This window comes from Aquila chrysaetos, chromosome 2 (assembly GCF_900496995.4).
Source record: "Aquila chrysaetos chrysaetos chromosome 2, bAquChr1.4, whole genome shotgun sequence".
NCBI classification, from domain to species: Eukaryota; Metazoa; Chordata; class Aves; order Accipitriformes; family Accipitridae; genus Aquila; species Aquila chrysaetos.
This window is the reverse complement of record NC_044005.1, coordinates 38,251,367-38,264,901: the sequence shown is the minus strand read 5'-3', so window position 1 is coordinate 38,264,901 and position 13,535 is coordinate 38,251,367. Positions and strand designations below refer to the sequence as shown.

Genomic DNA, 13,535 nt, shown 5'->3' with positions numbered 1-13,535 from the left:
GCAAATAATGAATATTACTATTAAGCATGAAATCTGATTTTTGCACTATAATTATTGGGTAAATCAAATGAATAAGTTACAGCATGAATGTACATACTTGATTATATTCCCAGCTCAAATGAGAAAATAAAATCTGGTTGAAGAATAATGGTTCTAATTGGAAACAAAATTCCCCAGTGTATTCTTTGTTATGATTTGCAGTTACAAATAGGAAAAAGTATTAAGTCTTAATCACTCACTCAGCTCTGGTTACACTAGTCAAAATTTTCAAAAGTGACCAGTCATTTAGAACACCTTTTCTTAGACTCCAGGTTGAGCTATTGAAGAGCAGTCTGTCTTCTGACCATCACTTTCCTTTGAAGGATCTTGAACTACATGTCTAAAAATGGTCACTCCCAAAAGCACTAGTCACCATCCAACATTTTGGTTGCAGTATTCTGTGAAAGACAACAGGCAGGAAGTACAGAACAAGAATGATGTCCAGTTTTATGTTCACAGTGCTGGCAACTCCTGGCTTTGTGTGCTCCTCTATTCCTGCCTCAACATCACTTCCTCTGGTACATCAAACAGCACTTGCAGCGACATGCAGACCCAAGGTAAAGACTGCAACAGCTTTTTCTTCTGTTAAGCTGACTGCCTTTTGCATCCACTGCTGATAAAGATGGAGGCAATTTTGTAACTCGCACTTGCAAGAAGTAGTTGAGGGAGTGGACAGAAGGTTCCCAATGGTATCAAGATGTCCCCCCTTCAGTCATTCACATTAGTCACTTAGATTAAGCTAGTTCACAAAACAGAGTGACCTATACTAGCAAAAGAACTCCTTGCAGATATAACTGGAGCTCCAGAGGGAGTTTTTTTGCCAATGGAGCTACTTTCTTTTATTGATAGAAAGACAGACCAAAGTAATTATTTAGAAAGAATTATTAGAATTTTAGGTGATTACATTCTGCTGTCAGGTTAGCAGGCATACTGACAGAACAAAGGTGAGGCAGAGAACATCTCAAGGAACCATAAAAAGTTAGGAAAAACTAACAAACCTGAAATATGCTAGTACTGTTTTCTGTTACCTCTTTGGTGTGTAACACTTTCCCCTATAAGAAAACAATGCAAGATCTACTGTAACGGCAATAAGTTGTTCTCTAGTGTTCATGCTGTGCTTTTTGTTTGTTTTCATGGTGATCTGGTCTTCAGCATATCTCACTGTCCTTGGGGGGAGGTCACAGCTAGAGATGTCTAGTTGTCTGTTGCAACAATATACTGTTGCTAAGATGTAAGTAGAACAGTGGCTTCATTTCAAACAAATATTCAAATACTCAGCCTAAGTCTGCCTTGGAACTCAAGCTAAAAGTCTCCTGGTATTGCAAAGGAAATCTGTGTTCTCCTCCTATCAAGTTTGGGGTTTTTATTTTCTTATATGCTGCCTCACATTTGCTATTTCTTCTCAGAAGCAAAAATACAGATATTGGGCACTACTTGATGTTCAGGCTCTCTCTTCATTGGCTAAGGCAACATGTTAGGGATCTTCTGGCTAGTACTAGAAACCATCTCTTCAAACATGTGCATTATCAGCTCTCAAACTGGCCCATCCAGCTCAGTAGGGAGCTGCTCTATTGTTAGGGACTATTGAATTTCATAAGGATGTGCTGGGCTCTGTGAAACTGTTTTAATCCATCAGTTTCAAGCACTACTATGCTGACTGTTTGCCAGGTTCTTAGCCTAAAAGTACCTTTATCAACAAATAAACTTTAAGCAGAAGCAAAGAGGAAATGTATTGATACAATCCAGCTATGAAGCAATTATTAGGGCTAGAAAAAACATACAGAAGTTACAGCAAACTGTGCTTATATTCATCTGTAGTTTAGGTTAGATTTAGAGCAGTTGCTAAATGGGACTGAGCTTAGCTCCTTCTGCCTAGCTTTAGGAATAATTATGTCTCTTTAGATGGAGTGGATACAGCTGTTTCTTGACCAGTTAAATAGATATGCTTTCCCTGTTTCATACAGCAAACAAGACACTAGAATGTTTACACTGCATAATGCCTATGATCTAGAATTCCACTAAATCTTCATTCCAGGTATTATTTTTCGTGAAAGGTGACCTTAGAGTGAATATCCAATCTCTAAGAGAGGAAGAAAAGCGGGGCACAGTTCTAGGTTAGAAGATGCAGGACTCAGGATCATTTGGAAGCCAGACACAACAACTTCTCCTTGAAGCAAGATTCCCTATTTGAAAATTGTTCAAATGCATTACTGGGGAGGTGAGCAATATATTGCTACAGTGAAAAGCCAGAGCTCCTGACTTCCATGTTGCTTGCAGGGATTTAACTGGAGATTTAATCAGGTACTGAGGTCCTGAAGGCATCTTGAATGGAATTAGTTTCCCCTGCAAAGTGATAGCACAGTTATAAATCCATATAAATCCTTCAATTTCAGAACTTATTCAGTACATGCATTCTTAACATTTTTGCAAAAGGTGTAACTGACTGTTCCTGCTTGGCTTTAGAGACACTTACGTCCTTTTGGTGCTGTTCAGTGGAGCACTCTTCAGTAGACAGTAAACTGATCATATTAGTAACTGTCCTATACTGTATTGAACTATCAGCAAATCTGAGCCTGCTTTGAATCTCTGTCGAGTCTCTTGATTGGCAGATAGGGTTAATACATGGAAACTTAGAATTTGTTTAACCATGTGAGTTGATAAACACAACTTACATAATGCTGTGAGACTAATGCATTACAACTTACTATTAATACTTATCAGGACTTGACATGATAGTTACTAAATTCTGCTGGCATGACAGCAAGTTTGAGGGTGAACTAGTCTTGGTTTAATGGATACTACGATGGCAACAGGGTACGGAAGAGGATATTCCTATACTACGTCCAGTCCACCTAGGAGCAGGGAATGGTCTTGCACTTCCCAGAGAGTCCATTGTCTACCTTAATTTTACAGATTCTTGGAGCTCAGGTTTGTGTTGTAGCTTTTCACTTGAGCTGTTAGTCTGTTGAGATGAACTACGGTATCTGCACAGAGATGTATCTTTGCTTGAGGAAAAGCCTGAGGGAGGAATGCTTTGTCATGGCATGGGAAATGGAAGAGGACTGGCATTTGAAGTATGTTTGTGACTTACCTCCATCTCTTCGCCCAGGAGTGAAATAGGGAAGTATGCCATCTACTGCCAGAGATCAGTAGACCGCACTGTGCAGACTGGCGAGCGGGAAGCCAAGCCCTCCCGGATGGAGATTGTGTCCATCCTTCTGAGAAATCCCTACCACCACTCACTCCCCTTCAGCATTCCAGTGCACTTCGTGAACGGAACCTACCAGGTGAGCTACCACAGCTCCCTTTCTTCTGGGCACTGGAGGACTGCACCATAAACCTGCCTCCTTTGCGTGTGGGGGTTGCACCATGGTGTTTATACGTATCAGATATTAGGAGGTAGACACTATTTCTCCTCCTTGCCATTTTTCCTAAGAAAATGAAAGGAATCCAGCCCCAGCTCTACAGGTCTTAAGAAGAAAAGGTAGCTGGGGAAAAGGGAGAGATGTCATAAGTGTCTTGGTATGAGAAAGAATGCAGTGTGAAGGGAGACAATATGCAGGTGCTGACACTGGAGCTGGCAGTCAGTCCTGAGACACCAATCTGTAGGGAACCAGGCTTCATTAGTTGTGATACCCATCAATGTCATGTTTCTTGAAAGTTATCCTCAATTAACTCCTTTTTCATTGCAGGTTGTAGGTTTTGATGGTTCCTCAACAGTTGATGAATTCATCCAGCGACTGAACCAGGAGACAGGAATGAGGAAGCCATCCCACATAGGATTTTCTCTGTTCACAGATGATCCTTCTGGGAGGAATTTAGAACATTGTCTGCAGGGCAACATGAAGGTATCTTTTTCCCTCTGCTACATTCAGCATACATCTTTGAAGAGCTGTTAAATGGCTAATAAATTTTTCTTAAAGCTTCAAGATCAAAAACACTTGGGTATTGTCTATCTAGATTAGTATTCAGAGATGAGATATTAATTCCTGCGCTTGGGTCACAACAACCCCATGCAGTGCTGTAGGCTTGGAGAAGAGTGACTGGAAAGCTGCCTGGCAGAAAAGGACCTGGGGATGCTGGTCAATGGCTGAATACGAGCCAGCAGTGTGTCCAGGTGGCCAAGAAGGCCAACAGCATCCCGGCCTGCATTAGAAATAGTGTGGCTAGCAGGACTAGGGAAGTGATCGTCCCCCTGTACTCAGCACTGTTGAGGCTGCACCTTGGAATACTGTGTTCAGTTTTGGGCCCCTCACCACAAAAAAGACATTGAGGTGCTGGAGCATGTCCAAAGAAGAGCAACAAAGCTAGTGAAAGGTCTAGAGCACAAGTCCTGTGAGGAGCAGCTGAGGGAACTGGGGTTTAGCCTGGAGAAAAGGAGGCTCAGGGGAGACCTTATCGCTCTCTACAACCTGAAAGGAGGTTGTAGCGAGGTGGGTGTCAGTCTCTTCTCCCAAGTAACAAGCAATAGGATGAGAGGAATCTGACTCAAATTGCACCAGGGGAGGTTTAGATTGGATATTGGGAAAAATTCCTTCACCAAAAGAGTTGTGAAGCACTGGAACAGGCTGCCCAGGGAAGTGGTGGAGTCACCATCCCTGGTGGTATTTAAAAGATGTGTAGATGTGGCGCTTAGGGACATGGTTTAGTGGTGGACTTGGCAGTGCTAGGTTAATGGTTGGACTCCATGATCTTAAAGGTCTTTTCCAACCTAAATGATTCTATCATTCTCTGATTAGCTCAGTCTACTCTGAGATACTAGTTAAGACAAAGCACATTCTGTTTTAGTAGGTGATAAATTGGTCAATTTTTAAAGTCTTTAACTCAGATTTTAGCACATATTACATTCTAATTTGTCTTGACTACAAAATTAAAACATGACTGAGCTAGCTAGCATGATCAGATATCACAACTAACATCAAATGTGACAGTCCTAATTGAGACAAATTTATACTAGGCTGTGAGTCTCTTGGCATGTCTATATAAATCCCATCTATCAGATTATGAAGCATCTCTCCTTGCTATCTCCAGATAACTTAGGCTTTCATTGTTGATGAGAGTGTACTTAGGGGAGAAAGCTCTACTGAGTATGCCTTCACTTTAAAAAAAGAGAGGAGTGCCTCAGATCAAGGGAAAAGGAAAGCAGATAAAGTATTAACATCTGTGTCTTTCATATGGAGATTTTTACCCATGCTGCAGCTGGATGACTGCCTTAAGTGAGCAGGCTAGCAGCCATGAATGAGACACATCAGATTTTGGTACAAATCTGGGAGAATAATTTGTTGTACAGCATTGATAGAGGAATAGTGGTAGTGGCAACTCTGAAGAGGCCCCGATACCTGTAAGGAACATAAACATTCAGTTTTACACAGCATAAAATTTCACATTGGGCAACAGAGGGAGAAGATACCAGTAACTTTAAATTAGATGGTTTGAAGAGGAAACTACCACAGACAGTGCCAAATTACATACTTTGCTTTCATGGCCTGATACAGATCAGATAATCTGGAGCTTTGCTGGTAATTGAACCACCATTTGGAGAGATGAGATATTAAACGAAGGAGCTTGAGACAATCAAAGGCATCACTTTTACTGGTTATTAACTGGTTATTATTCACTTGTCAAGGCAACCTCAATAGCTTCTTAAGAGAGGATTAGGATATCTGATTATGTATTTCATGTGGCTTCTTATGTTCACATTCCTTTTTATTGAGATGCTATCAAAAGAGAAGCAGGGGCCTTTATTAGACCGCTTGTAAAAGGACTGGAATAAGCAAGAGGAGCTGAGTGGAACCAAAGAAATTAACCATGCTATTACTAAAAATATGTCTGAGTTACAAAGTTGGAATCTAGGACCAAATGTTCCCAAAGTTTGGACATTCACATCCAAGAGTTTGGTTTAGCCACGCGTGTAGATAGCTGCTATTCAGAGGATACGTTAATGCTTTAGTTTGGCTCAGGAGGGCATTTCTGAAGCAAACCTACCAATCATTCCTATTAACCATGCTTTGATTCACATTAAGGAGCAACCTTAGAGAGCATGAAATGGATTCTTTTTCCATGAAACATGAACTGGAAGATGTGTTCCAACATAGTAGTGGGCTTTCAGGCCATTTGATTAGAGTAAAGCTTAGTCCAAAGGAAAACCCTTTGAAACTCATATAGTGTGGGCATAGAGTCTTAGGAACAGGTGTTTCACTGTGCAGATCTGCTCCTCCTGGGCTTTGCTACTTGCTAACATAGACATAGCCAAAGAGTTGCTACTAGACCACAATGTGCTTACACATGTCCCCCTGCAGATTAGAGCTCGAGTTTTCAGTTGGAACGCTTTAATTTTTACATACGGTGTAATAGAAAAAGGAATTGTTTTGTTGCTTTTGGCTGTGTTTATGCTGATCCAGTCTGTTTCTTTATCTTCTGTGTTCCACACTACTTTTTTCACTTATTTTCCCCTCAAGACTTGACTATACATTTCACCTCAGTTTGTCTCTCCTCTCTCTATGATATTTTTTAAAGATCTGTGATGTCATTTCTAAATGGGAACAAGCCTTAAAAGAACTGCATCCTGGGAAATATGAAGGTGGCACAAGAATTGTGAAGTTGACCTATAAGAACAGGTACTGTGCTTTGTTGGTTGGCCTCACTACTGCTGTTAATTAAACGTTTCTAGACTACGTATATCTCTGTAGCTGCCCAGTAATTTATAGTACTGTTAGTGCCAAAACTATTTTAGCTAAGATGCGTTCAAATCCTACATGAGATGTGATGACTTTTGTGTGTGGTACACGTGTAAAAGAGAGTATATGGCCTAGAGGTAAAACCCAAAACACTTTGCAATAGCACAATAGACTTAAAATGAATTAAGAACTAGCTGTAGCACAATAAGACATACTTGGCACAATTTCATTTGCCTAGATCCTAAAACATAATTAAATAATGCATGTTAGGTGAGAGGAAGAGAGACCTGAGGGAAAAATCACCAGTGAAAATGAGTATGCTGAAACTTGCAATTAAGTGAAGAATCACAAAGATGAAAAAGATACAAGAACAATGTTCTAAATAGCATGAGCTGTAGAAGAGACATGTAGTAGCAGTGCCCAGACTTTATAAAGAAATGTTAAAAGTTAGATGAGGAAAGATGGTAGAGAAAGGAAGTATGAGAAAAGGATCTAAACCAAAAATTGGAACAAGTTCTTAATTTATAATACAGACAGGAATTCTGAGTTACAGTGAATAGAGAGCTGTGTATGAGAACAAGGAATGGCTTTCTGCATGTGAATTCTCTTTGCAGGCGAAACAAAGGCCACCCCAAAACTGAAAAGAGACAAAGTTCTGTATTGAACGTATGAAGATTTTGTTGACTGTAATGGTGGAAACAGATTTCTGTCAACTTTTTTAGTTGGTGTAACAGAGGTGAAAGCAGAAGTTAGTGCTTTTGACCCAGAAGGCAGTATTTGTTTCAGGAGTGAAACTTTGCAGTATTATTTTGTTGGACTGGAATGTGCCTAGACTGGACAGCAAGGATGTTTTGATAAGGTCTTTCCAAGGTTGGGCTGTTCTAACACCAAGGACTCTGATAAGACATCTGTAAGGTCAATATGGTCCTAATGGCATTGTTAATCTTACGTGACATGAAAATAAACAAACTGATCCACTGGAATGAATATCTTGTGTAGTATTGTGGAATACATAGTCATAGATGCAGCTTTAAATTAATATTTGAATTAGATGGTGTTGGCTCCAAATAGGCATGCGTGAGGAATGGTTCTGGGAAGCATTCCCCAAGTTGGTGTCTTCAACCCCCATTAGTCATCTTGCTATACCAGGTCAAAGAAATTGCAAGTGTGAAGGGAATAAATAGTAGTAGGAAGCTTTGATTTACAAGAATGCTTCTTCAATTTTTTAAATAAAGCCTGCTGGTTTGGTCTCTTATTTCCTGCTGAAGCAAACTGAAGACTTTTTTAATAACAGTATCAGTGTAAGTGGTTAAAACAAAGCTGGCAAAAATAACAAGTCTACAAGGCTGACATGTAGAAGTTTATAAATGTAGAGCAGAGGTAGTTCTGTATTCTGTGATAAGCAGAGAAGGACATATCTTAAATATTGCCTGTCTGTGCTTGATGGAGATGGATGGACACTGATTTACCTGTGTTTAATAAGGCTTCACTGTCTTGAAGTGGTTGGCTTACAGAATTCAAATGGCTTCCAAAGCTAGAAAGCATGTTTTGAGCCTCCTTGCCCAAATTTTTTTCATAAGGGAAGCACCTCAGCTTCCAAGTCTCTGTCTAGTACCCCCACAACACACAAAGTTCACTTTGGAGAAGGAGGAAAAAAAACCAACCCCCCAAAAAACACTTTTATTTTTACTTACCTTGATTAAAGTTCCCATCTCTACTTTCAGTTCACGGTATCTTTTTACCTTCACAATCTTCTCTACTTTTTAGGCTATATTTTCGGAGCCAGGCCAAAGGTGAGACAGACCGGGAGCGGTTGCTACTGGCCTTCCAAGTCAGCAATGAAATAGCCAATGGAAGGTTTCCTGTTAATAAGGAGTTAGCTCTGGAAATGGTGGCTCTGATGGCTCAGGTGAGTATGGCTATGGGCAGAAATCCTCCCTTTTGTGCTCCAGAGACTTCAGCTGTACACTAAATATCTTTGACTAAGCAGCTATCGTTTACATCAAAAGTGTTTTTTCTTATCAAACATACAGTCTGAGATGTACCATGCCAAACACACTGTACCACCATACATATGTTGTTAGAACACTTTTTGCTGTAGGGAAATTTGCTATAGGAGTGTCTCTCCTTTCCTTCTGAAGAAAAATAGTCCAGTGAGGCTGGACTATTCCCAGAACTGCTCCAATTAGTGCCTTAGTAGAGATATGGAAATAGTACCACTAATAGAATCCCATTAATAGTAAAAACTTTCCCTGTTGCACTGCCAATAGATTCTTACTCAGGAAGATCATCTCCGTTATTCCTCCTCCCAGGAAGAAGATCTTCCATTAGACTTCCAGGCTTGCATTTAGCATTTTATCACATAAAACACACAGTATGGGTTGTCGGCACAATAAGCAGGATAATAGTTTCTTACTGAGCTGAAACTGATTGTTGCATTTGTTAAAGTAATGTGAACTGAGATGAAGAAGCTGGGGACATTGTCCAAACTATTTACGAATACACTGTTGTTTTAATTGGCCCATTGAAAATAAACCCCAAAAGCTTAGCAGTTATGCAGAAGTGTCTCCCTACAAGAAGTAGCTGGCCGAGATCTTGTTTCGCTTTCTTAGATCAGTAAAGAATTCTTTGGCAGTCATGTCCTCAGTAGTTGCTCTGTTGTATACATTTACTATGGTAAATGCCGTAGACAAAATTCCCCGGCCTAATGTTGTCTTTGCATGACTAATAAACACAGTAGTTATCGGTATAGGAATTCAAGGAATGTTCTACTGCACTAAAATCCCCATAGTTCTGTTGCACTATAAACTGTAATGTTGTCTTAGGTGGAATATGGGGATTTGGATCGACCAGGATCTTCAAGTCCTGGGGGAACATCACAATCGAAAATGCAGCATCTTCTTCACCAGGTCTTAGATAAATTCTACCCCAAACGCTACAAGCAAAACATTACTCCTGAACAGCTCAGGTAATTGTTCATTCGTCTATACTTTGCACTGAAAACAAATTTTACTTGCAAAACTCTGTCTTTATATTTAAGAAGTTTCAAGGAACCCTGTCAAGATTATTTGATGTAGAAACTTAAACAAAACACAAGTGTCAGGAAAAGGTTCCTTTAAAAGAAAATAGCAGTTAACTAATATAAAAAGAGCCAAATCACCAACTAATTTTCCCCTAGACAAGAAGTTTAAGCCTTTCACTTCCAAATTACGCACTCAGTTCCAACAAACTCTAACCTAAGCCTAAGATGAATTCTGTTTCTGAATTTTTGTTTTACCCTCCCCTGAAGTGTCAATTGAATCCAGATGCCTAACATTTGCAATCAGCCATAAAGCCAGCATGTATAAGCTGCCTCAGGCCATGTGGTAATTCTGGTAGGACATATTTTGGCAGGGCTTTTTGATGTTCTGACTTGGAAATTCTTACACACAATGCAGAGATCTCAAGTGCTTAAGTACAGAATTCAGATGCTGCCATGGATCTCGGCTCTAACTGTTTTGAAGAGAGAATGGTCATCTTCCAGATCCAAAGCTACTTAGGGATGCAGTGGTGGAACTAAGATAATTACAACCTGTTGGAAGCAAATTCCATCTGCATGTAGTAAGATAGCTGCCAAACCATCCCTAGTGAGCCAAATCAAGAGTGAGTTAATATATATTGCCACTCCATATAGAGCATACTACAGACAAGTTAAGATGAAGGTGAGAGTATAATTGAATGTGAAGACAAGCTGAGCAGGATTTTACTGTAACAGCTGCCTGAGTGTTTGTAGTTACAGTTGTTTAATATATACACCAGTGAGCAATCTGTATGTCACTGGGATTCTTGGGCACTACAGTATAACTAGTAGTAAAATAATTGTCGATGTAGAGAAAATGCTAAAATAAACTCAGGTTGTACAACCCTCCTAACTGACAGTGCTAACAGCCCTGTCTGTAGTGCTGTGTAGAACAGCCCTTTTGGAATAAGAGGAACATTTATTAACTGTTAAAATTTTACTCACCGTTCCTTGGAAGATGTTAGTAAATCATGCTGTCTTGTGTCTTGGATTCTGAAAGGCAACTGGTTGACAGGCTGGCGACAAAGTGGATGGTGCTGCAGGGATGCTCTCCAGCAGAATGCGTTCGAATTTATTTGACAGTGGCTCGGAAATGGCCTCTCTTTGGAACCAAAATATTTGCTGCTAAGGTAACTGAAGCACCTTTTTTCTGTTCCCGAGAGCAGAGATATACCTATGATCTCTGGTAACACGGGTTGAAAATGCTTCTACTTCAGGAAGGGAAAAAAATGAACAATGCTTTGTTCTGAACAAACAGGTCTGCCTGTACCACCTAGGTTTAGAAAGGACAAGAAGTATGTTGTAAACACTAGGGGTTGCTAGCGTTCAGTAAATAAATACTGAAGGTTCCCTGGCTGGATCAGTTGATCATAATGCAGGGTACTACCTCTCCTTACAAACCTTGCCAAAGCTTTCTCAGGCGGGAATTTCCCTGATCATCAAGGCTGCAATGATACTTTAAAAAATACTATTTACATACCACTGGGAGGGTGGAAGGGAAGAGTCCCTCATAAATCACACCTGGCAGCTGATGCTAGCTAAAAGGGGAATGGGTATTTAAGTCCTGTTCTCTGCTTGACACAGAGCTGGGTGCTCTCCTTGCCACACAAGAGGGGCAAGCACTGCTAATGTCATGTTTCAGAAGCAAAAACTAAAGCACATATTGGGTAAGCTGTCAGCCCGCAGGCATCAGCGGGAGAGCAAAGAACAGCTGGAGGGTGTGCTTCTCCCAGTAGCTTGTACCATCCTTCAGCCCACCTCAGGCTAGAGCTCTGTACCTATTACCCTTGCCCAAACTAATGTCTTAGCACATAGTGGCTGTCTGAGAAGTCTTGTTTTGGCATTAACCATCTTCCCCAACCCAACCTCCTCTGTTGAAAGCTTGAGATAGGTCTTGCTGATGGTTACATGTCTCTTGCTTTGAAGTCAAAGCTGCTATAGTTATGGAATAAAGTCTAAGGATGAAAGGGACCTCTTGAGTAAATATACAAGAAGTTTTCGAAAAGACAATTATTTCCGCTGTCAGGATTAAAAGCAGAAGAGGTTACTGGTATTTAAGGTTACTGACACTGAAGAATCAGAATATAGAATAGTTCCACCCAGAGTTTAAATAACATTGATATTTCTGATGATTAATGTATTTTATAACTTTTCAATAGTTAAACAGCAAAGCCTATACCATTAGCCATGTAATAGCAGATTCACAGGAAAGATTCATGTCATTAGCCATAACAACACATAACTCATCTTTAACAGATAATTGATGCACATTTGTCAAAATCTGTAAGAAAGAAAATTGCACTGATGTAATGCACTAGTATTATAGAAACCAACAGGCCTCACTGCCTGCCTGACTGATGGGAGTAGCGTAAGAACCAGAGCAGAGCAGAACTGCCATTTTGTTGCTCTGTCCTAGCATTTCCTTCAGTTTTAACTACACTGATGGAATTTAATTAATCTCAGAGCCTTCATTATCATTGCATCTCTTGTGCCACTAGTCCCAAAATTCTATGTAAATCTGAAAACATTATTGAGATTTTGGGAAAAGTCCTCTTAAAAATCAGACCAAGTCAGACCAGTAAGCCTATAGGATTCCCTCTCATCTTCACTTTATCCTTAAACCCCAAGATTTACATCAGAAACATCTTTGTGTGGTGGTCAAGAAATACCTAAATTAATAATCTTCTTTTTCTCTAGCCTATTTTGCCTTCCTCATTGGAAGACTGTCCAGTCTGGATAGCTGTGAATGAAGATGGTATCAGCATACTGGATTATAACACTATGGTATGTTGAGGAACACTGTTTAAGAAAAATAACTTACCTCCCACAGAAAGACATTCCCCTGAGTCCACTTAAAGTCACTAAAAGTTTGTCTTTAACTTCAAATGGATCCAGAAGTTAATTTGTAGAAGTTGGAGATGAGGGAAGTCAGGGCTATGTTTGAATGCTACATAAACAAAGGAAAATTACAGCTACAGTGTAAGGTAGGGTTTCATGAAATAGCTAACTGCCTCTTTGATGGGCAGCAAATGTGCTCATGCATCTTGCAAAATCTCAGTGGTATGCACTTTACTACCACCATCTGGGATATAACGAAGTTTGGACTATTGCTCTGAAGCAGTGAGGCATCGAGCAAGCCAGCAGAAAACTAGAAACTGAATTCTCACTTGAGCTTTCTCTGTCAGCTGTTACCTATAGAGCCTATTACTCCTGGAGATCTGGTGTTCTTCCAGTAAGAAGCAAATATATTAGTTTAAGGTGGCCATTTTTTCTTTTACAGAACTATGACTCTTTCAAACTCTCTGTTGTCTGCAGCACTTGAAGGTCTCTTATTCATACTCCTCTGTGCTGACCTTTGGAGGCTGTCGAGATGACTTCATGATTGTAGTCAGTCAAATGAAAGAAAGGAGTTCTGGAAAAAACAGCACTGAAAAACTCCTTTTCACAATGGCAATTCCAAAGGTAATTACAAAATGAACAGTGAGTTTCTTTCCAGCTGGCAGCATCACAGCTGGGCATTTTGTACAAGCCCTGGGGACTGGTACTTGTGGCCGCTGCAGTAGCTATATACATTCAATAAATCCCTTGTAAGCTGGAACCTTTAATCAAGAGACTTACTCTACCTAATTTTTAAAGACAGACCTTCATTTCAAAACTGAACAATTCCATGTGAGAAAGCCATTTGCAAAAGTTATGCAGTCAATAGGTTCTAAAAATCAAAGGGCACTCTTACCTCTAATTGACCACAGTTAATCATTTTC

At 40.1% G+C, this 13,535-nt stretch overlaps 1 protein-coding gene across 3 annotated transcripts in view; it reads left to right on the top strand.

Annotated features, from left to right (window-relative positions):
- Positions 1-13,535, top strand: part of PLEKHH1 (pleckstrin homology, MyTH4 and FERM domain containing H1) — a 53,722-nt gene that overhangs the window by 36,726 nt on the left and 3,461 nt on the right. For 2 of the 3 annotated variants that reach the window (XM_029996558.2, XM_029996566.2), the window contains 9 exons: positions 499-596; positions 3,149-3,326; positions 3,732-3,887; positions 6,556-6,656; positions 8,484-8,625; positions 9,542-9,684; positions 10,775-10,904; positions 12,472-12,558; positions 13,090-13,236. In XM_029996558.2, the coding sequence (XP_029852418.1) occupies positions 499-596; positions 3,149-3,326; positions 3,732-3,887; positions 6,556-6,656; positions 8,484-8,625; positions 9,542-9,684; positions 10,775-10,904; positions 12,472-12,558; positions 13,090-13,236 (1,182 nt within the window). Of the gene's footprint in view, positions 1-498; positions 597-3,148; positions 3,327-3,731; positions 3,888-6,555; positions 6,657-8,483; positions 8,626-9,541; positions 9,685-10,774; positions 10,905-12,471; positions 12,559-13,054; positions 13,237-13,535 lie in introns of those variants that run through there. The other variant, XM_029996577.1, reaches the window with a different exon arrangement.